Source organism: Toxorhynchites rutilus, chromosome 2 (assembly GCF_029784135.1).
Source record: "Toxorhynchites rutilus septentrionalis strain SRP chromosome 2, ASM2978413v1, whole genome shotgun sequence".
Taxonomy (NCBI): domain Eukaryota; kingdom Metazoa; phylum Arthropoda; class Insecta; order Diptera; family Culicidae; genus Toxorhynchites; species Toxorhynchites rutilus.
Window position 1 is genome coordinate 167,609,705 of NC_073745.1, and position 24,435 is coordinate 167,634,139.

At 40.9% G+C, this 24,435-nt stretch overlaps 2 protein-coding genes across 3 annotated transcripts in view; both read left to right on the forward strand.

Annotated features, from left to right (window-relative positions):
• The window catches only part of LOC129765524 (uncharacterized), a 39,664-nt gene extending 24,751 nt beyond the window's left edge, over nt 1-14,913 (forward strand). For both annotated transcript variants that reach the window (XM_055765925.1, XM_055765926.1), the window contains one exon: nt 14,620-14,913. In XM_055765925.1, coding sequence (XP_055621900.1) covers nt 14,620-14,698 — 79 coding nt within the window. In that variant the 3' untranslated portion in view covers nt 14,699-14,913. The remainder of the gene's footprint in view (nt 1-14,619) is intronic.
• Nucleotides 14,914-21,927: 7,014 nt separating this feature from the next.
• LOC129766350 (methionine--tRNA ligase-like) lies at nt 21,928-23,000 on the forward strand. Its single transcript, XM_055766870.1, has 3 exons — nt 21,928-21,939; nt 22,019-22,451; nt 22,513-23,000. Exons 1-3 carry the CDS (start codon nt 21,928-21,930, stop codon nt 22,998-23,000), a joined length of 933 nt encoding a protein of 310 aa, XP_055622845.1.
• The last annotated feature ends 1,435 nt before the right edge of the window (nt 23,001-24,435 follow it).

Below are 24,435 nucleotides of genomic sequence, written 5' to 3' on the forward strand. Positions count from 1 at the left end.
AATTGGCAGCTGCTGGATTTAATGTAACATAAAACAATCAAATTCATCCAAATGTTCAACAGCCAGCCAGATTGTCTTGCCACTGGTTGATCCTACCATTCAGAACAACACGGGAACAGTAGTCTGCATTTGCATTTTCCTTCGTTCGTTTGAACACAACGACGAAGTCGAAATTTCCCAGAAAAACAGCCTAGTCGGCCATACTGATGCTGAGTGTTGAAAGCGATTTTTCGGGTGTATTATTTGTGACAGCGGTTTGTGGTCAGTGATCAACGCCCAGTGATGTGCATACAGATACATGAAAAATCTGTACCGCCCAAACTATAGCAAGGACTCCCTCATCAATTTATGGATAGCGTTGTTCCGTGACGCTTAACGATCAACTCGCAATCCTTTGTTCTACAAAGTTGATTAAAATGACTGGGACTACATCATTGGCAAACTATGTTTACCTCTATCTATAAAGATAAGAAAGTTATACTATTTATCTCATCGAAAAATTTCCTCACCCTATTTTTGATAACACAAAAATGAGCGCTCTATCATATGAGACAACTTTGTCGCAATTGTTCTTTTTGCACCATCGCATAGACCATGAGACAAAACTGCACCAAATCCTGTACTACTACACCCAAAATTGATTTTTAGCTCATGTTTTGTCATCCCGATTTATGACATTAAATGAGACATAACATAACAGAAAATGTCATGACTCACAAATACTGATAAGCATTTGTATAATATACATGGTACAGCAATATAAGATTAATACGAGCGAGCGAAACAAAAGACAAATAAGCTTTCCGCATACTTTGCCTCATACACGGCCCAGACCGAGATATTGTTTTCCTTCATCCGCTCCTTTTTTACTCTTAGAAAACACTTCCCAACTTCATTTTATAATCAGGTGCAATATTATCACGTATTTGCTGAACAACTGCTGAAGCATCATTAGCCATGTGGATAGCGTGTCGTGTAAAATAGCTTAGGATTCCAGCCGGCCTTGGTTCGATCCCCATTGACGTCGTATGAACTTTTTTTTGGCACAAATCCATATGAAATGAGAAAAGAAAACAGAAAGAGATGTCTGCACGCATACATACAAACCTTTTTTAAGCATTTAAAACAGCTCATTATTTGCGCATTTGACTCTCCAGCACACTAAATGGCATCATTTCTGCTAAAGATGACATGTTTTCTGCCAACGCTAGTTTGTATGTATGGATGCAGACATCTCTTTCTTTTTTATTTTATCATCTTTTTTGGGATTGCACCCAAAAAAATCCAAACGACGACAACGGGGATCGAACCAAGACCGGCTGGAATGCAAGACTGTTTTACACGACCACGCTTCCACATAGCTAATGATGCTATTGCGCGGAAGTGTGATAATCTTACATCTAATTTTAAATTGAAATTGGAAAAGTTTTCTAATTTTACTCTTAGAAAACACAAACATAGCATAAAGGAGATCTATATCTATCTCGGTGTGGGCGGTGTACATATGTGTCAAAGTAATGCGTGCTTATAGGGGTCTTGCTACACATAAAATGCAGATGCAGAGCATATGTTGGGCAAACATCATTTTTTTTTTTTTTTATCCAAAATATATATTTTTATTAAGGCTCATATGGCGTCAACCTGACGGGGCCGGGAGTTCAATATTTCGACAATGTTTGCCTTATAACTATGTTAGTAATATGTAACCGATTACTCGCGGTTGACTCGAGGTTAGTATTACAAGTGTTTTCGTAATTGTGATGTTGCTGTCTTCAATGATCTGTACCTGTGCCCGACACGGGATACTTCCTATTGGGATGCAGCTGACCATTAATCAGCAACGCCCCCCTAGTCTGTATATCTAGCGTGGTGCGTCTGCTCGAGGAATCCAGGATAGAATGGTCACTAGCCGGCGCAATCATCAGCTCGTGTAGAGTTGTCATGAGCGGTACAACCTTTGGCTTTTGTTGAATCATCAGTGGACTGCACAACCTTTGGCCCGTGTATCTGTAAAGAGTGTGTGTATGTATTGCCGCGACTAAGTAAAAGTTTATAGATCGGATAGGAGGGATACGAAACAGGGACACAACGAAGGAAAAATCATTAAACGTTGACATCGGCGTTTCTGAGGAACAGGTATAGATGAAGCAGAAGATCAGGATCACGGCTACCTAAGATATCCCGGACGGGGATATCCGATTGTCTGCCTTTTGCTCTCAGTGCTCTAGAGAGCTGAGAGCGAGCAGCATGGAACCGGATACACGACCAGACAATATGCTCGATGTCGTGGTAGCCATCGCCACAATCACAAATATTGTTTGCTGCGAGCCCAATGCGATAGAGATGCGCGTTTAGGTTGTAGTGATTGGACATAAGCCGAGATATCACGCGAATGAAATCACGACCGACATTCAATCCCTTAAACCAAGCTTTCGTCGAAACCTTAGGGATAATCGTGTGTAACCAACGACCGAACTCATCTTCACTCCACATGCGCTGCCAACTAACGAGTGTGTCCTGACGAGGAATGTGAAAAAATTCGTTATAAGCAATTTGCCTTTCAAAAAGTGTGCCTTCTGAAGCGCCCACCTTAGCTAGCGAGTCCGCTTTCTCATTCCCCGGAATCGAACAATGAGAGGGAACCCATGCTAAGGTAATCTTGAATAATTTTTCGACCAAAACACTCAATAGATGTCTTATTCTTGTTAGGAAATAAGATGAGCGTTTATCAACTTTCATTGAGCGGATTGCCTCTATTGAGCTGAGACTGTCTGAAAAAATAAAATAATGGTCGATGGGCAATGTTTCAATGATCCCTAAAGCGTAATATATCGCACCCAGTTCAGCGACATACACGGAACAAGGATCTTTGAGTTTGAAAGAGGCACTGGAATTTTCATTGAAGATGCCGAAGCCAGTGGACCCGTTTATGCATGAACCGTCAGTAAAGAACATTTTATCAGATCTAACTTTCCCATATTCTGCCGAAAATATCTCCGGAATATAATCGGAGCGTAGATGATCTGGGATTCCATAGATCTTTTGTCGCATGGACAGATCAAAATTGACAGAGGAGGGTAAGCTGCATAGAGGCTAAGAATGTAAACAAACATCATTTGTTTACATTCTTAGCCTCTATGCAGCAGAAGCGGATTCATTACAATCGACGTTCTTGTAGATGATTTATATATAGAACTAACATGAACTTTGTGAAACAGTTAGGCAAGCTAAACTATGTTATTTTTTTGGGTTTGAGTAAATTAAAATTAAAATCATGGGTTTTTGGGTGAAAAATCATCAGCAACTTTGAGTAGGATTAAGATGGACAAGTTCTGCATCGCAAAATGTTGGTATTGATAAGCTCTAAAAGTCTAAACAGTTTTGATATAGAATTTGAAATATGAAAGTTAAAGCAAAAAAAACCTGTTTTTCATCGTCACCCTAATGCAACTTAGAATAAAGCGCTAAAACGATTATACTAAAAGATAGAAAAAACCTTTGTTCTACAAAGTTGATTAAAATGACTGGGACTACATCATTGGCAAACTATGTTTACCTCTATCAATAAAGATAAGAAAGTTATACTATTTATCTCATCGAAAAATTTCCTCACCCTATTTTTGATAACACAAAAATGAGCGCTCTATCATATGTGACAACTTTGTCGAAGACAGTTTTTGTCTAGAGAATAAATTTCTCCAACAAAGTTGTTTCTAGCGGTTTCTATCTAAGCTGCATTAGGGTAACCATGAAAAACCCGTTTTTTTCACTCTAACTTTTGTCTTTAAAATTCTACATCAAAATTGTCTTCGTACGACTTTTAGAGCTTATCAATACCAACATTTTGCGATGCAGAATTTGTCAATATATTAATCCCGCTTAAAGTTATTGATGGGGTTTCACCCAAAAATTCAAGATTTTAATTTTAATTTACTCGAGCACAAAAAATAACATACTTTTAAATATATTATATAGAGTGAAATTTGTTCTTTCAAATTCCGCCGACAATAATTTTTTTATTTTTGCCTCAGAAAGAATGACAAACGATTGAAGAGAGCATATTTTTTGGGAAGAAATATCAAAAACTTTGAGTGGAGTTGAGATAATGACATGTTCTGCATTGCAAAATATATGTATTAGAAAGCTCTAATAGTATTTCGAAGATAGCTTGCATGTAGAATTTGAAATGTAAAAGTTAGTACAAAAAAATTGTTTTTTTCATGATGATCCTAAAGCAACTTAGAATAAAGGCGCTATATCGATTATTTCTAGAGATAGAAAAAACTTTGTTCTACAAAGATGTTTTAAATAATTGGGGCTACAACATTGTCGAGCTATGTTTACCTCTATATATAAAGATAAGAAAGTTATATTTTTTATTTCATCGGCAATTTTGATCACCCTATTTTTGATAACATAAAAATGAGCGTTCTTTTATGTGTAACAACTAGGTCGAAGACAGTTTTTGTCTAGAGAATACCTGTCGAGCTCCAAATGCTAATTTCCACTGAAATGCACCTCCAGGACAATTGTGCACTGTTATATACTGATTTTTATTGAACGTCCCTTGTATTTAATTCTATGAAACATAGAAATTAATTCAATATTCGAGTTACATGTTTGTAATAATGAGGTTACACAAAGAGTTGAAGATAATACGTGAAAGGAGTCAAATGTTGCCAGGATGCATTGATTTGAGGGTTAAAGCACTTTGACTCTCCCAAAGACAAAATCGAATAAAGCACTCATTGCTAATAAAGGGTGTGTCACATCAAATTGCATCACGGAAAAAACGCTGTAGAAATTATATCTTCAACTTTCGCTTATAATCAGATAAGAGTGTATAGATCACGTTGGCCATGCTTCACTGTCATTTTTTCGTAAATTTGGAAAAATGTCGTCGAACGAAAAAGAGCGTCGTGAATTAATCCTGTGCACTCATTTGAGAAATCGGAGTTGTTACATCGGGACATCGGTAAGATGCTGGGAATCGTCCAATCCACGGTCAGCAGAGTACTAAAACGATACTTCGAGAACCTAACCATCGACCGGAAGGTGAAGAACGGCAAAAAAGGATGCTCCGTCAGTGAAAAAGATCACAAGCGCGTAGTTAAGCAGTTTAGTCGTGATCCGAGAAGTTCGGTCCGGGATGTCGCCAATAAGCTGAATTTGTCAAGTTCATTCGCCCAGCGGACCAAGCAGCGGGAGGGCCTGCGTACATACAAGGTTCAGAAGGCTCCTAACCGCGACGAAAGGCAAAACATGGTGGGGAAGACGCGAGCCCGGAAGCTGTACACCGAAATGCTGACGAAACCGCTTGCCTGGTAATGGACGACGAAACCTACGTAAAAGCGGACTTTCGTCAGCTGCCGGGCCTGTTGTTCTTCTCCGCAGAGGACAAATTCAGCGTTCCGGAGGAGATTCGCAAGCAGAAACTATCCAAGTTTGCCAAAAAGTACATGGTGTGGCAAGCGATCTGCTCTTGCGAAAAGCGGAGCGCCCCCTTCGTAATGACCGGCACGGTAAACGGGCAGGTTTACCTTAAGGAGTGCCTACAGAAGCGCTTACTACCACTATTGAAGCAGCACGAGGGCCCGAACCGGAAGAACCCAAAAGTCGTCAAATCGGAGGCGAACTTCAAGAGAAAATGGATTTCTGTTCAAAAAAAAATACAACCTGACGTTGTACAGAACCTTATGGACGGGGTAAAGAGGAAGGTGCGAGCATACGGGCTTGGGCTCGAAGTATGAATAAAAAGAAAATGCCAAAAGTTGTTTAATAGTTTTTATTTTATTGTCTAAAATTTTCAAAAGGATCGGTCTACTGGGCGAATTTCTACAGCGTTTTTTCCGTGATGCAATTTGATGTGACACACCCTTTAGAAGCAGAGTCAATGGCTAGGTTAGGCTAGGTAGCTATCGACTTCCCTACTATAGTGAAACCCAAACTCTCGTTCGCTTAAGCGCTTTTTTCTCTCTCTTTCTCGAATATCTCAGTACCATCATTCCCATCATTCCCATCATTCACGTCTTCACGTCTAAAAAGTGTTACCTCTCTAGTCATATTCTATGGTGAAACCATGAAGTAAGTAATCAATATCATCTCGATTTTTTTCCCAGTCAAACTTCCACTTGTTAAGGTTGCGTATCGACGGTTTGTATCTATCTAAGGGTAATAATCATATTAGGCTGTCAAAAAAGTCCTGCGGTATTTTTTTTTTTGAATTTTCATTTATTCATAAAATTAGTTACAATCATCTGTTTTAAGTCAAATATGCGCCGTTTTGTTCGATGACTTGTTCCCAACGAGATGCCAACTTCATAATACCCCTGTTATAGAAGCTCGCTTCCTTATTGGCAAAAAAACTCTCTTTTGTGGCTAACTTCTGACTACCTAGCTCGTTCGCCATGGACAAAAACAGGTGGTAGTCACTTGGTGCAAGGTCCGGACTATACGGCGGATGCAAAAGAACCTCCCATCCGAGCTCCCGGAGCTTCTGGCGCGTCACCAAAGAAGTGTGTGGCCTGGCGTTGTCCTGATGGAAGACAATGCGGCCTCTGTTTATTAAAGATGGCCTCTTCTTCATGAGTGCTACCTTCAAGCGGTCCCGTTGTTGGCAGTACAGGTCCGAATTGAGCGTTTGGCCATAGGGAAGCAGCTCATAATAGATTATTCCTTGACAATCCCACCAAACAAACAGCAGAACCTTCCTGGCCGTTAATGAGGGCTTGGCCACCGTCTGAGCCGCTTCAGCGGGCTTCGACCACGACCGTTTGAGCTTCCCGTTGTCGTAAGTGACCCACTTTTCATCGCCAGTCACCATCCGCTTCAGAAACGGGTCGATTTTGTTGCGATTCAGCAGCGATTCACATGCGTCGATACGGTCAAAGATGTTTTTTGCGTCACCGTATGTGGCACCCATACATCGAGCTTCTTTGTGAATCCAAGCTTCTTCAAATGGTTAATAACGGTTTGATGACTTATCCCTAGCTCTTGGCCGATGCTACGGCTGCTACTATGCCGGTCTTTCTCGGCCAATTCAGCGATTTTGTCGCTATTTTCGACGACAGGCACTCCGGAGCATGGCGCATCTTCGACGACCTCTACACCAAAACGAAAACGTTGAAAACATCGTTGTGCGGTGGAAATGGAAACTGTATCGGGTCCATAAACTGCACAAATTTTGATGGCAGCTTGAGATGCATTTTTGCCTTTGTCATAGTAGTACTGTAAAATATGTCGGATTTTCTCTTTATTTTGCTCCATATTTGCGACACTATAACTCACGAACGACTTAACCAAACAAAACACTGTCAAGCACTATATTATAGCGCGCAAAAATACTGACTCGATATAATGAATACAACTAGAACTACGCGCTTACAACGACACCTCGCGGAAATACCGCAGGACTTTTTTGACAGCCTAATAGATAAATAGGGCGCTTGCCGCGTGCATATGTATTAGTGATCTGTTGGGCAGGCAAAAGAGATCGCTGCATACGATTTATATGGATCGACAAGATTGAGCTTTGTTTAAATTATTTTAGCGAAATAGTTACAAAAATTACACGCTACTCTATATTAATAACATGCGAATATATGTTTCTTTACACGAAAATATTAATTTTTTGCATCAAAGCTATATACACGGAGAAAAATAGCAATTTCTGTTATGGCTATGATCCATATCAATGGAATCAGATTAATTATTAAAAAAGTTCACAGAAACAGTGCAAACTGCACATGGCGATTGTATAGCCGGATTAGGTGAAGTGTGTTCCCATTTAGGCTTTGTGCTTTTGCCCTGGAATGCTATTCTCGTGACCTATAATGAACATTCGTGTGCAGATATCCTTAATCGGTGGTTAGTTCCTCCAAAAAAGCAGTTGATTATGTTGAAATGAAGGACATATTTTGCCAGAAAGATCAACTTTCAGATATGATTTCCGGGTACCTGAATGCTCTGCGGAAAAGTTCAATATGTTTATAAGAAAATTGTTCGGGAACGGAGAAAATCCATCGCTTAGCCAATTCATGGAAAATACAAGGAAGCATTCGAACGTGAACTCGAGCCTCTGTGACTTTGATCTAGGTGTGAAAATGTAGATAATCCTTCTCTGTCAATTTTTCGAATCAAATCTAGTGGGGAATTCGCTCAATGAACATCGCTAAATAGGTGCTAATAAATTAAATAATATTCGTCACACAAAAACTCTTGTTCATGAAACAGCTTGCCTAACTGTTTCACAAAGTTCATGTTAGTTCTATGAAAAATTTCGCGCTAGTAGAGAGACCGCAACTATATTTAAATTATCTACAAGAACGCCGATTGATTCGTTCGATAACTCGCAAGTAGATCGGACAGGTTTTCGAAACGATCCAACAAAGGTGTTTTTTTCCACATCGAATCAGACTGTGTTTTTTTTTCATCGGTTGCGCTTGCGAGTAGAGCGAAGCTCAAAGTGGTGCGCGACCGAGACGCAGAGGATACAATTCATACAGATTCATCACACACGCCACACAGCAGCGGCAAGTATAAGTTTATTTTTCTTTTGTCCTCCTATCATTCCTTCTACCATCTGTGCTAAATTTACACCATTGTTCATCTGTGTGTTTACCAAATCGGCAAACGTTGGCATTAGGGGTGTCTATTTTTTCTTGGTTACATTAACGTTAATTATTGGAACTTTTTTTCATTTTAGAATTTTATATAAATAAAATAAATTAATATAAATATTATCCGCAGCATAACCTTATAATATATATTTTTACTTATTCAATTTGATAATTATTATATTCTGTTCATATCGAACAGTTGGCCGATTTTTCTAATATGGCTGAGGGCGGAAAGGACCCCCCGTGGACGCAATTGAATATGTCTGATACCGAACCTCCTCCTGAAGAGCAGGAGGATGAAGCAGAAATTGAGGTAGAAAATTCTGTTTACGAAGTTGATAGTTCCGAAGATGAGGAAATCGACGAGAAACAGGATTTTCGTCCTAAAGAATACCCTGAAGGCTCCAAAGGTCCATTCATTGTGTACTTTAGACGAAAATCCAAACCTCTCAATGTCATTCGCATCTCGAAGGAACTAACTCAACATTTTTCTGACGTTACCGAAATTACACGGATGGGGCCAGACAAACTACGAGTTGTCGTCTCAAGCAGGACCCAAGCGAACAAAATAACGCGCTGCGACCTCTTTACGATTGAGTATCGTGTATACGTACCCTGTTGCAACGTCGAAATAGACGGCGTAATAAACGAAAAGGGTTTGACCCGAAAAGAGATAATCGATGGTGTCGGTCGCTTCAAGAACTCCATACTAAAAACTGTGAAGATTCTTGCATGCGATCGACTGAAATCTGTGTCACATAAAAATGACAAAAGAATTCTCAATCGGACAAACTCTTTTCGTGTGACTTTTGAGGGTTCCGCCCTTCCAAATTACGTTGCAATAGGGGCACTTCGTTTACCTGTTCGGTTGTTTGTACCCCGGGTAATGAAATGCAACAAATGTATGCAACTCGGTCACACGACCGCCTATTGTTGCAATAAAAAACGTTGCGCAGATTGTGGAGAGAGCCATGATGAGAATCCTTGCGCGAAAGAGCACAAGTGTCTTCATTGCGGCGGGACTCCTCATGATTTTACTCAATGCCCGGTGTACATACAACGAGGGGAAAAACTCAAGCGTTCCTTAAAGGAACGTTCCAAGCGGACTTTTGCAGAAATGCTTAAGAGTTCCGTGCCAACGACACAGGACAATCCCTACTCCATTCTGCAGAACGACGAGCCTGTTGCTGACGCTCCCAATGCCGGATGTTCCGGTACATCGCAGGGTGCCATCAGGAAAAGAAAAATTACTTCTTTTCCATCACTCCCCAGAAAGAATACCGAAACTTCCCAAGTTGGAATGAAGCCTCGAACTGAACGTGCTGAGAATAGGCCGAAGCAAGTACCTCCCGGTTTACGTGGTCATGCTACCATCCAGGGGTCCTCAGCACATCCCGGAACAACAACGAACACGTCTGTTCCATTTTCGCGGTCGAAGCAACAGCCACTACCTGGCCTGCTTGCGCTTTCAGACCTTGTGGATAACATTTTAAATGCTTTAAATATAAATGATCCTCTTAAAAGCATATTATTATGTTTGCTTCCGGTTGTGAGAACATTTTTGAAAGAAAAATGTGGCTTTTTAGCAGCGTTCATTTCCCTCGATGCCTAATTCAGCGCAAGAGGTCAAGGATTTGACCACTGTCATACAGTGGAATTGCAGAAGCATCATCCCTAAACTAGACCAATTTAAATTTTTAGTTCACAGTTCTAACTGTGATGTATTTTCTCTCTGTGAAACATGGCTTTGTTCAGCCGACGAGCTGAATTTTCACGATTTCAACATTATTCGCCTAGATCGTAACGACTCGTTTGGTGGCGTACTATTGGGGATCAAAAAACCTCACTCCTTCTATAGAGTCACTATCCCATCGATTACAGGCATTGAAGTTGTCGCTTGCCAGATACAAATCAATGGCAAAGAACTCTGCATTGCTTCGATATATATTCCTCCCAGGACTACGGTAGGCCGCCATTAGTTCTTTGATATTATCGAGGCATTGCCGGAGCCGCGGTTAATCTTAGGTGACTTCAACTCCCATAGAACAGCATGGGGGTCACTCTACGATGACAACCGTGCCACGTTGATTTATGATCTGTGCGACAACTTCAACATGACAGTTTTAAATACTGGGGAAGCAACTAGGATAGCCAACCCTCCTGCACGGGCAAGCATGCTAGACATATCTCTCTGCTCTTCTTCATTATCCCTGGATTGCACATGGAAGGTAATCCAAGATCCCCACGGTAGTGATCACCTACCAATAATTTTATCGATCGCCAATGAATCAAAATCTAGTGAGTCAGTCGATATTGCGTATGACCTCAAGACGAATATTGACTGGAGAAAATTTGCAGAATTAATATCTGAAGCCATCATTTTGATGCATGAACTTCCTCCCCTTGAAGATTATAATTTTATATCAAGTTTGATTTACGATAGCCCACTTCAAGCTCAAAAGAAACGTGTACCGGCTACCACTTTCCGACGTCGTCCTCCATCACTTTGGTGGGACAGGGAGTGTTCAAAGGTGTACCTTGAAAAATCATCCGCTTTCAAAAAATTCAGGAAAACTGGATTAGTGGAATGGTTTCGAAAGTACCAAGCTCTAGAAGCCATACTAAAAGGTCTAATTAAAGCAAAAAAGCGTGGATATTGGCGGAAATTCGTCAATGGTTTGTCAAGGGAGACCGCTATGAGTACTCTTTGGAATACGGCTAGGAGAATGCGTGGCTGGAACCATACCAATGAAAGTGAGGAATACTCTGACCGTTGGATTTTCAAATTTGCAAGGAAGGTTTGTCCCGATTCTGTTCCTGCACAAAGTATCGTACGCGATATTCCGCTCCAATGCGATTATGAGAATTTTTCGATGGTAGAATTCTCAATTGCCCTCCTCTCATGTAACAATTCAGCTCCGGGGTCGGACAAGATTAAATTCAACTTGTTGAAGAATCTTCCCGACTTGGCAAAACAGCGTTTGCTGAACTTGTTCAACAAGTTCAACAAGCCCAACAAGCCGGCTTGCGATCACAACTCGTATAGGCCGATTGCAATGTTATCCTGTATTCGCAAATTGTTAGAGCAAATGATTCTACTTCGTTTGGACAAGTGGGTCGAAACGAACAATTTGCTGTCAAATACGCAGTTTGGCTTCCACCGAGGTAAAGGGACGAATGATTGTCTCGCGCTGTTATCTTCTGAAATCCAAATGCTCGCAAAGAACAAATGGCTTCCGTTTTCCTCGTTATCAAAGGGGCATTTGATTCAGTTTCCATGGAAATTCTCTCAGAGAAGCTTCATAATCGTGGGCTTTCAACAATTCTGAATAATTTCCTGTATACTGTCAGAAAAGCACATGAATTTCTCTCATGGCAACTCAAAATCTTCTCGTTACAGTTTTATAGGCCTACCGCAAGGCTCCTGCCTAAGCCCCCTCTTGTACAGTTTTTACGTCAATGATATGGATGATTGTCTAACTAGAGACTGCACGCTGAGACAACTTGCAGACGATTGAGTTATTTCCATCACGGGTACTAATCCCGTCGTTCTGCAAAAGTCGTTGCAAGATACCCTGAACAATCTGTTCACGTGGGCCCTCAAGCTGGGTATCGAATTCTCTACGGAGAAAACTGAAATGGTCGTTTTTGCTAGGAAGCACAAACCCGCCCAATTCCAGCTTTACATATCCGGCAAAACGATCCAACACTCTATGTTTTTCAAATACCTGGGTGTATATTTTGATTCTAAATGTACCTAAGGAAGACACATTGCGTATCTGAAACAGAAATCCCAGCAAAGAATCAATTTTATCCAAACAATAACCGGAACATGGTAGGGTGTCCATCCAGGAGACCTCATTAAGCTGTACAAAACAACGATATTATCAGTGTTAGAATATGGCAGTTTTTGCTCCCGATTAGCTGCTAGGATTCATATTCTCAAGCTGGAGAGGATACAATATCGTTGCTTGCGTATAGCCATGGGGTGTTTGCATTCGACACATACGATGAGTCTCGAAGTCTTGGCAGGAGTACCCCCGCTTACTCTTCGGTTCACAGAATTATCCTACAGATTTCTCATCCGTTGCAAGATCATGAATCCATTGGTGATTGATAACTTCGAAAATCTACTCCAACTGATTCCTCAGTCAAGTTTTATGTCTTTATACCATGAGTACCTTACCCACGACGTGCACCCTTCATCAGGCATCTCCAACCAAGTTTGCTTCCCATACTTTTGCAATTCCTCTGTCATTTTTTATCTGTCCATGCGACAAAAAATTCATGGAATACCAGATCACCTACGCTCCAATGTTATTCCGTCGATATTTTCGGAAAAATATGGGAAAGTTGGATCTGATAAAATGTTCTTTACTGACGGTTCTTACATAAACGGGTCCACTGGCTTCGGCATCTTCAATGAAAATTCCAGTGCCTCTTTCAAACTCAAAGATCCTTGTTCCGTGTATGTCGCAGAAATGGGTGCGATATACTATGCTCTAGGGATCATTGAAACACTGCCCATCGACCATTATTTTATTTTTTCAGACAGTCTCAGCTCAATAGAGGCAATCCGCTCAATGAAAGTTGATAAACGCTCATCTTATTTCCTAACAAAAATAAGACATCTATTGAGAGTTTTGGTCGAAAAATTATTCAAGATTACCTTTGCATGGGTTCCCTCTCATTGCTCGATTCCGGGGAATGAGAAAGCGGACTCGCTAGCTAAGGTGGGCGCTTCAGAAGGCACACTTTTGAAAGGCAAATTGCCTATAATGAATTTTTTCACATTCCTCGTCAGCACACACTCGTTAGTTAGCAGCGCATGTGGAGTGAAGATGAGTTCGGTCGTTGGTTACACACGATTATCCCTAAGGTTTCGACGAGTGCTTGGTTTAAGGGATTGAATGTAGGTCGTGATTTCATTCGCGTGATATCTCGGCTCATGTCCAATCACTACAACCTAAACGCGCATCTCTATCGCATTGGGCTCGCAGCAAACAATATTTGTGATTGTGGCGATGGCTACCACAACATCGAGCATGTTGTCTGGTCGTGTATCCGGTTCCATGCTGCTCGCTCTCAGCTCTCTAGAGCACTGAGAGCACAAGGCAGACAATCGGATATCCCCGTCCGGGATATCTTAGGTAGCCGTGATCCTGATCTACTGCTTCATCTATACCTGTTCCTCAGAAACGCCGATGTCAACGTTTAATGATGTTTCCTTCGTTGTGTCCCTGTTTCATATCCCTCCTATCCGATCTATAAACTTTTACTTAGTCGCGGCAATACATACACACACTCTTTACAGATACACGGGCCAAAGGTTGTGCAGTCCACTGATGATTCAACAAGAGCCAAAGGTTTTACCGCTCATGACAACTCTACACGAGCTGATGATTGCGCCGGCTAGTGACCATTCTATCCTGGATTCCTCGAGTCGAGAAGACGCACCACGCTAGATATGGGGTACATACTAGGGGGGCGTTGCTGATTAATGGTCAGCTGCATCCCAATAGGAAGTATCCCGTGTCGGGCACACGTACAGAGCATTGGAGACAGCAACATCCCAATTACGAGAACACTTGTAATACTAACCTCGAGCCGACCGCGAGTAATCGGTTACATATTACTAACATAGATAATAAGAAAAACTGTCAAAATATTGAACTCCGGCCCCGTCAGGCTAACGCCATATGCCTTGATAAAAATACATATTTTGGAAAAAAAAACGCCGATTGATAATGAATCCGCTTCTGCTGCATAGAAACTATGAATGTAAACAAACGTTTGTGTGCCTAACACTGGTTAACGTGGGGAGGCCATAATCAGGTCAATAGCGTTTAAAATTTCGTACAGCAATACTATAGCTCCTTTCAGGACAACATTTCCTTCCAGACCGGGTTCCCCCCTTAAATAGGAATACACATATTTTATTTTATTAAATCAATCAATATTATGGTATTAGCTAATACTAACGAGTTATGTTCATTTCCAGAACTACTAAAAATAGGGAGACTTGGTTCACAACCATACCAGCAAGTTCATCGTCTGAGGAAGAGGAAGCAGCGGAATAGGATAGCGCTGATTGCCTTTCGCGAAACCATTGTACGATCTATCAATTTGTTTTCAACACCTAAATACATCATTCCTAGTATGTTTTGTGCTGGCCACTAGTCAATAATGTTTTGTTATTTTATTCTAACTATGTCAAGTTATGTTTATACAGTACGATGAAAAAATTACAGAGATGAAATTTATATGCAATTAGGCAAAACGTCAAAAAACTAAACTGGTAATTTATTATTTCAAAGAAAATACTTTTTCCTAGCTTTTGGTCCGATGGGAATTAGAGGTGTGTGTTGTAGAATTGGTTGCAAATTTGTGATAGTGAAAGTTATGTGTGAAGATCAGGGCCCGAAATCTTCGAAAATGAATAATTAAAATCGACTCTCATCTCAGTAGCTTCGCTTCGACTAGGACTACTTCGGCATTCGCCGTCAACATGATTTGAATTGACTAGAAAATGAATTGACGAGCGTCGAGAGCGAGGATGACTGATGAACTATCTAGCAAATGGTTATTCTGATTGGCGTGACTAATGAATACAAATCTGCCTTGAACCTGACTTCAATCCACACTTCCAGTGTCTCCAGTGACGAGCAATGAATATGATATTATTTCAGTGTAAATGTCTTTTTCCAGCTTGAAACACACTTCTCTCATTATATTGATGACAATAACAAACGAGTTAATTTTGTTCATATCGCTGATGCATGAACAAATTTGCTATAATGAATGAACGCGGCATTGAGTGGGGTTCATAACTTCGCTGTTATTTATACTTTGAATATCAAAAGCAACAACGAAATGATATTCGTTCTGGCAATGAATTTGAGTAAAAATTCAAAAATAAAAAACAGGAAGTGGGTTATATCTGTGGTATAACCGCAAGGGTGACGTAGGACTATCTTTGATTAAGTGACCATTTGTTTTTAGTTGCTTCTGAATCAATTCTGAATAAATGAATATCTGGGGGACTTCGAAAACGAGAGCGTTACGTTGAAGGCACAATATTCAGCAAAAAAAGCAATCACACGAAAGTTGTATAATACATAATACATTGCTTGTATTGTGATATGATTTGTATTCCATTTTCAATAGACAAAATAACCGCTGCATCAAATCAATCCACATATTTTTTTGCGTTCGCTCATCCTTTCTTACAACACCCATTTCTCGTTTGAGAAATTGTTGAGCAAACATCGTTTACCAGTGCGCGTAGAACGGGAATTCCTTCTTAGGATTCATTGCACCTCTAATAAATTGCCAAAAGACGTGGTCTAACGTTGATCGCACTTGATTGAAAAATCACAAAACCAAATGTATTTGGTCGCAGTATTATATGGATAGAAAACATAATAAACTTTTTCGCTTGAATGTAATTTTCAATTCCAAGGGAATGAATGAATGCGTTTCAGGTCAAGTCAGGCCAAGTAATGAATCCCTCGATCCCTCGCCGTTCAGCTCGTCCAGCTCGTTCAGCTCGTCCTGCTCGTTCAGAAACGATGTTGTCTTGTCGATGTCCTCACGAAAAATGAATGCATTTCACCACCAGAATATCGCTTAAGTATGCTTTTTGTACGTAATTGAATCGAGAGCTGTGGTTTACGATGGCAATTTGGAAGGCAAACTAGAGGGGAATGAACTCTCTGAGTTTGTAACTTTCAGCGACTGAGCAATCGATTGAAAATTATATAATTTTCGCGATACGAAACATTTTCCGTTGCGCGCACATACAATATTGGATATGGAAATTTTCTACTGATGGGGAAGAATAATTTTCAGAAGCTTTCCTGTTAATTCCGATTCATTGAAAAATCACAAAACCAAATGTATTTGGTTGCAGTGTTATACTTATGACAGACATACAGCTGTACTATCGTTGTACTTCGAAAGTTGTATGTCTGTCACCATGTACAGCGTTAGAACCATGCAAGCAACTCGGTACAATCGCTGTACCTGTACCGACCTATTTTACCGCTGTACATGGCTACAGTTGTACTGTGCGCAGCGCCATAGACGGTTAGTGGTGGGTAGCATGAACAAGCAGAATCAAATCACTTGATAAACGTTCTTTTCATTGACTTTCTCTTAAGTTAATAACTCAGATTGGAAACTTGTTTGTTGTGTTTGATAGTTTAGACACTAAATAAAAACCTTTTTCGTTGAAATATGTGGTGGAAATTGGAAAAGTATCTGATTGTCAGTTTGACATACGGTACAATGTACAACCAAAGTATGTCTGTCATGGTACGATGGTACCTGTACAACGCTGTACACGTACAACGCAAGTACAGCTGTATGTCTGTCCCTGGTATTACATGGATAGAAAACATTAGAATAAACTCTTTCGCATCAATGTATTTTTCAATTCCCAGGGGAACCGACAGAGTATTTTTCGCAACAATTAGTTCTTTCCCGAATTTCCTCGATACTCGAAGCCCACCAGTGGTTAATGCTAACTCGATAACCACCTGTTAATAGCACTTGATTGAAAAAAACAGGAAGTGGGTTATATCTATGGTATAACCGCAAGGGTGACGTAGGACTATCGTTGATTTAGAGATCATTTGTTTGAAGTTGAATCCAAATCCATTCTGAATGAATGAATAAATGAATATTTGGGGGAATTCGAAAACGAGAGCGTTACGTTGGAGGCACAAGGTTTTATGCATCCAATATAGGATACGAAAAACCTTGTTCTGAACAATAATCTTCAAAAGCTAACCTGCTAAAATAAACTCTTTCACATGAATGTATTTTTAAATTCCCAGAGGAACTGGCAGATTATTTTCAGTAACGATTAGATATTTCCACATTTTCCTCGATACTGGAAGCCCACCAGTGGTTAATACTAACTCGATAACCACCTGTTAATAGCACTTGATTGAAACATATTTGGTCACAGTGTTACATGGATAGAAAACATTCAAATAAACTCTTTCACATGAATGTATTTTTAAATTCCCAGAGGAACTGGCAGATTATTTTCCAGCAATGATTAGATCTTTCCGGAACTTTCTCGATGCTGAATGGCATCCAAACGGAAAGAATTCTGCGCGTGTATGTGTCGATCCTTCGCCGTCCACCTCCTCCAGCACGTTAGGCAACGATGTTGTCTTGTCGATGTCCTCACGAAAAATTAATGTGTCTCACCACCAGAATATCGCTTAAGTATGCTTTTTCTGTGTGATTGAATCGAGAGAAGGTGTGGTTTACGATGGCAATTTGGAAGGCAAATTAAAGGGGAATGAACTCCCTGAGCTCGGAAATTTCGGCGACTGAGCAATAATCGATTGCGGGCGCATACAATATTGGATACGGAAATATCCTACTGATGGGGAAGAATAATCTTCAGAAGCTATCCTGTTAATTGCGATTGATTGGAAAATCACAAAACCAAATGTATTTGGTCACAATGTTACATGGATAGAAAACATTCAAATAAACTCTTTCACATGAATGTATTTTTAAATTCCCAGAGGAACTGGCAGATTATTTTCAGTAACGATTAGATATTTTCACATTTTCCTCGATACTGGAAGCCCACCAGTGGTTAATACTAATTCGGTAACCACCTGTTAATAACACTTGATTGAAAAATATTTGGTCACAGTGTTACATGGATAGAAAACATTCAAATAAACTCTTTCACATGAATGTATTTTTAAATTCCCAGAGGAACTGGCAGATTATTTTCAGTAACGATTAGATATTTCCACATTTTCCTCGATACTGGAAGCCCACCAGTGGTTAATACTAACTCGATAACCACCTGTTAATAGTACTTGATTGAAAAATATTTGGTCACAGTGTTACATGGATAGAAAACATTCAAATAAACTCTTTCACATGAATGTATTTTTAAATTCCCAGATTATTTTCCAGAAATGATTAGATCTTTCCGGAACTTTCTCGATGCTGAATGGCATCCAAAAGGAAAGAATTCCGCGCGTGTATGTGTGTGTAGCGATGTCTTCCCGGGGAACCGTTTGTGGCATCACTCTCCTCTTGATGGATTCCCTTCTGGCCTAGGGTGCACAAACAGGCTCTTGGTGACACCGTTCATCCGCGCTTTCATGATAAACGAAGAGATTCACCACAACAGCGACAACATGCTCCAATCGCTGTTCAATTGGAACTGAGTGGATTTCCGAGCGGCGCTCGCTTATATACCGATTGGTGATTTCAATAGCCTGTTTTGAAAACAATTTTAAGACTATTGAAACAAGTTTTTGGATCAAAAAGTAACAAGTATAGAACGCGTAGATATGTTATCTTTCGAATGAAGTGTTTATCATACCATTTCGTTCAGTTGTTTAGGAGCTATTAACGCTCAAAATCTCGGTCTCCGGCGTAACGCTTTCGTTTTCGAAACTTTGATTTTACACCCCGGTATAGAAATGAAAGACGTAGTCCTACGTCAATATTTGGTCACAGTGTTACATGGATAGAACACATTAAAATAAACTCTTTCGCATGAATGTATTTTTCAATTCCCAGGGAACTGGCAGATTATTTTTCAGCAACGATTAGATCATTCCTGAATTTTCTCGATGCTGAATGGCATCCAAACGAATATACTCATTTCAGTTTGGCCTGTAAAAAACTTTTCTGAACTCTAATCCATCAAATTTGGAGCCCTGAAAAGGGCCGCTGATTATATGCTAAGTTAATATAGCACCAGCTGAATGTCCTTGGGGATGATGTGATACGTTTTGCGTGGATAGCACACAAATTAGTATCTTCGAATAGGCTTCCTGCAGCGTCATAACCGCGGAACTTTTGAAGCAGGTCGGTTTTGAAGTCCTGAGCAATTCCACGAACCAAATTTTTGAAGCAGGTCGGTTTTGATGTCCTGAGCAATTCCACGAACCAAATTTATGAAGCAGGTCGGTTTTGAAGTCCTGAGCAATTCCACGAACCAAATGCTGCAAAGCTAGCTTGCGGATCAGCAATTGTAAAAAATGTAAACCCCACCCTTATTATATTGTTATTGTTATTGTTATATTGTTATTATTTAGAAACGAATAACATCGAAGTAAGTGGTTCCCGGAATAAATCGCCACAGAAAACGACTGCAACAGAAACCACCGCTTATAAAATGTGTAGTAGGCTATAAATATTGTGGCGCGGTATTGTATTTCAAAACAAGAATTAACCGGGCAAACGTATCGCCCCAGGCAAACGTAACGCCCCGGGCAGACGTATACCGTCCGACGCTCGCTAGAGCTCGGTCGGACATTGCTAAAGGATCGTATCCTATGTTTCAAACTAACCGGGCAATCAGTGGATCCCAGGTTTGCGTGCGAGACACCGCCGCTTCCGACGGCGGGTCGGCGGTGGACTCGGATTGCGTCATCTTGGCGGCATGGGCCGCCTCGATTCCTTATCCTCGCCAAATGGGGACTTCGTCCCCATTACATTGTCCTCAGAATAAATTTCGAAAAACGAGAACAAGAGAATAAATTTATATTAGAAATGTGAGGCACATGATGTTTTTCCCGCGCCAAATATTTCTAGCCTACTACACTTTTTCTAAGCGGTTGTTTCTGTTGCAGTTGTTTACTGTGGCGATTTATTCCGGTCACCGAAGTAAGTATACAGTAAGCTTATATAATAAAGAGGGTGGGGTTTACATTTTATACTTTTATGGTTTAATATCACGCTTTCTTTGCTTTCGTTCATTTCTTACTCTACTCTCGCACCGTGAGGACTTCTTTGTTGAGGGACCAAGCAGACAGCTTGTTAGACTTTCGTTGGTAAGGGACCAAGAAAGCAGCTCGGATAAGCGCACCAGTCGCAGGAAGTGTGTTAAAAAGCCACATCGCTATCGATCGGGAACTTTGCATGAAATTCGTCATTATCAGAAGTCGACCGAATTGCTGATCCACAAGCTACCAAAGCTACCAAATGTATTTGGTTGCAGTGTTATATGGATAGAAAACATTTAAATAAACTCTTTCGCATGAATGTATTTTTCAATTCCCAGGGGGTAGGGCTAGAACTGGTAGATTATTTTTCAGCAACGATGATAGCAACGAGGGTTTCGCGCGTGTATGTGTGTGTGGCGGCTGCTCCGATGTTTCAAGCGGAACCGTGGCATCACTCTCCTCCTGGTGAATTCCCTTCTGGCCTAAGGTGCACAAACAGGCGCTTGGTGACACCGTTCATCAGCGCTTTCATGATAAACGAAGTTAGCTTCATCACAACAGCGACAACATGCTCCAATCGCTGTTCAATTATAACTGAGTGGGTTTACGAGCGGCGCTCGCTTATATACTGATTGGTGATTTCAATAGCCTGTTTTGAAAGCAATTTTAAGGCTATTGAAACTAGTTTTTGGATGAAAAAGTAACAAGTATATAACGCGTAGACATTTTATCTTTCGAATGAAGTGTTTATCATACCATTTCGTTCAGTTGTTTAGGAGCTTCTTCTTCTTCTTGGATGGCTCTAACGTTCCAGTGGAACTTTTGCCTTCTCAACGTAGCATTACTTGCGTCATTTTTATTAGTAATACTTGTTTGAGATTTCTATGCCGAATAACACGCCTTAAATGTACTCTGGAGTGGCAAGCTCTAGAATACGCGTGACCACAGTGCAAGCCGGAAAAATTTTCTTTGACGAAAAATCCCCCGGCCAGAACGGGAATCGAACCTGAACCCCCGGCATGATAGTGTGGGACGCTAACTCGGCCACGGGAGCACCTTGTTTAGGAGCTATTAACGCTCGCTATTAAATCTCGGTCTCCGGCGTAACGCTTTCGTTTTCGAAACTTTGATTTTACACCCCGGTATAGAAATGAAAAATAAAAAAATAAAAAAGTCAAAAAATAGTCAGGCTGGATCATTTAGAAAACAAAAACGCCAGAGTTCGATGAAATCGGATTTAATTTGGCGAGACGGTAACAACGGTATATGCAGAATCGATACACCGAGTGGCTGTAGCTACCGTCGAGTGATTTGCGACCTAGGGGAATTTCATAAGGCATTTCCGAACACGGCATCCGGTAGCTGCAAAGAAGCACGGGCTCATAAAACATTTGGATAGTGATAAGCAAAAAAACCGCTAACAATCCTTAAACGCTGTATTGCAATTGAAAAACTTAAGCAGCAGTACAATAAAAGTTCGAACTAAATAAAAAACAAACCGCACACAACAGCCTCAGGTTAAAAGTAAACAACAGCTGATATTCAATTGCCTAAAATGAAATTTAATACTGATGTCTTTAATAATCAAGATGAATAAATATGTTGAAAACATCCGTTTTCACCCACAGGGAAAACAAGCTGAGGATATAGGAGGCGAAAGAATATTATACGCTCACTTAGATTCTCGCGAGAAACGCATTGTTGAATCCGTACCTTTCGTTGCGTGAGTGGGTGGATCGATCCGCACGCGTTATCGCCCGGGCCTGGTTGAAGGAAGGTCTTAAATCACGCTGCATCACTCGGGTTCTCAAATGGGGTATTCCTGTGCCACTTGAAGGCTACGAGGACAAGGTGTTCTATGTGTGGTTCGATGCACCGATTGGTTACATTTCCATGACCAGTCGCTATTGCAAGGAATGGCAGCAATGGTGGCAACCGGATGAAAGCACGAAAATTGATCAGTATCAGTTCATGGCGAAGGATAATGTTCCCTTTCAATCGGTCATGTTTCCGGCTAGTCTTATTGGGATCAACAAAGGCCACACGCTGGTGTCTCACATCATGGCAACGGAGTATCTCAACTATGAGGATGGCAAGTTTAGCAAGAGTTGCGGTATTGGCGTTTTCGGAATTGATGCCCAGGAAAACTGGAATCCCCGCCATTGTGTGACCAGCTGTTCTGTTCAACAAAATTGAGCAGACCAAGATCGATGAGCTCAAGAAGAAATACGCTGGAGTGCAGCAAAACACGGAGGCCAAACCCGTCGCAGCCAAGACCCCTACTGCCAGCAGCAAACTGTTCACCTCTCTCAAGGAAGCCCAGAAGGCAGTGGACGAACAGGCGGCGAAGGTGCGCAGAATTAAAACTACCAGAGTAGACAAGTGCGTCTTCCAGCCGGAGGTTAACATTCTCCTCGAACTGAAGAAGCAACTGCAAGCCCTAAGTCAACCGAGAACCTCAGAAAGCGCTCCCTCTCCGGTAGATAGTCCTGTTGCCATTGTCAAAGCTAATCCAGAGGCGATCAAATCATTGGAAGCGGAAATCGCACAACAAGGAGAGAAAGTGCTTTCAGATAGTGGAACTTCTGAATCGCTGGCACATCGGTGTTCGAATGAATCAGAGCTAAGAACACGTTCATGGAAACCCACCAATTGCATATAGTCCCCGTCGAATTCAGGAAGAGAAATAGTCGGCAGTTTCAAACCAGAGAGAGCCGTTTCCGCCATAACGCAGAAAGAAATGATATAACCGGAGCGATAACATCAGGGATTGGTCGATTCTGTCAAAATTGCTTGAAAGATCCACTGGATTGCGTGGCGATGTCCAAAAACAGTCACGCGACGTTCACAATGGCGCAGAATGGCCGATTGTATTGCCTGAATGCCTCAACAGTTCCTCTGGGCTGAATAGGATCAACTCCTTATTGTGCTACACACAATTAGCACCTCGAAATGGCGCCGGATGGCCGTTGCGATGTACCCCAATTAAGGATGGCGGTAATCGATTGTCCCCGAATGTCCAGGAACCGCGTAGAGTATGAAAAGGAGAAGAAACGCAAATCTAAAGCGTACCTAAGGCTACGCAGAAAGAAAATCGGACAGGTTACCTGATTTCCGATTGAACGAGCCTTTAATCAATCAAATAAAGCTTTCGAAGCTTCCCGAACAATCAGACTCACGATGTCCGAACAGCAATGGCGTCTCCAATAGGTCCTCGTACCGTCCAGCGAATCGTGATGGTGTCTCCCGTAGCCACGTTGGGCCGAAAATCCTGGTCACGGCACCACTTTTATATGTTGAATCCGTACCTTTCGTTTCCTACGTTGTGTTGTCCTTCTTTGTTGTTTTCCGATCACTTCACTTTCTTTCTAGTTCACTTTCAAACCTTTAAAAAACCTTTTCCTTTTTCCACTGTTTTATTTCTCCTTTCAAAACACGTACTATTCTGTTGAATCTGTTTGCGAATTGAATGTTTATTCCAACAAAACGTCAATACAAATCAGCGGCGAAAATGCAGTGTTGCCAGACTGGGTGGGTTATTATCCCTTAATCGGGCGAGATTTTAATTTGCTGCATGGGCTATGCAAATGCTTGCATAGTGTATCATAAACACGCATAGCCGATTCTTATTTTTCGGAGAGTTATTATTGCCGAAAAATGGTTTCGTTTTCAGTGACTCCTTGATTTTTGGGTTTTCATCAGTACAACTGAAAACATTACATGAAAACATGCGGCAATATTGGGTTTCATCGTGAAGTGAACATGAGATGGATTAATATTTGTACAATTCAGACGCTGTCTAAATGCAGATCGTTTGGACGCTGTCCTAACAGCCTAATGTTGGTAAAGTTAGCTTTGATTTTTCGCTCCATATTTTCAGTACCAAATGAGAGACGAAAATGCATTCTCGTTGAACTTCCGAGATAGAGATTTTCCACATCTCATTTTCTCCGAAAAGGAATTTTCGAAAGGGAGAGACGGAATATCAACAATACACGTTTCTCCGAAAAATAAATTGATTGACTGAATATTTATCGCGCAGCCGAGCGAGAATTTCGATCTCTGCTTCAAAACATATTGCAGAACAAAAGTTTATT

Bases quoted from the DNA above. Each gene is read 5' to 3' on its own strand.
- LOC129766350 (XM_055766870.1), top strand. The intron at 22,452-22,512 runs GTATTGGCGTTT...TTGTGTGACCAG, and splicing joins CAAGTTTAGCAAGAGTTGCG to CTGTTCTGTTCAACAAAATT.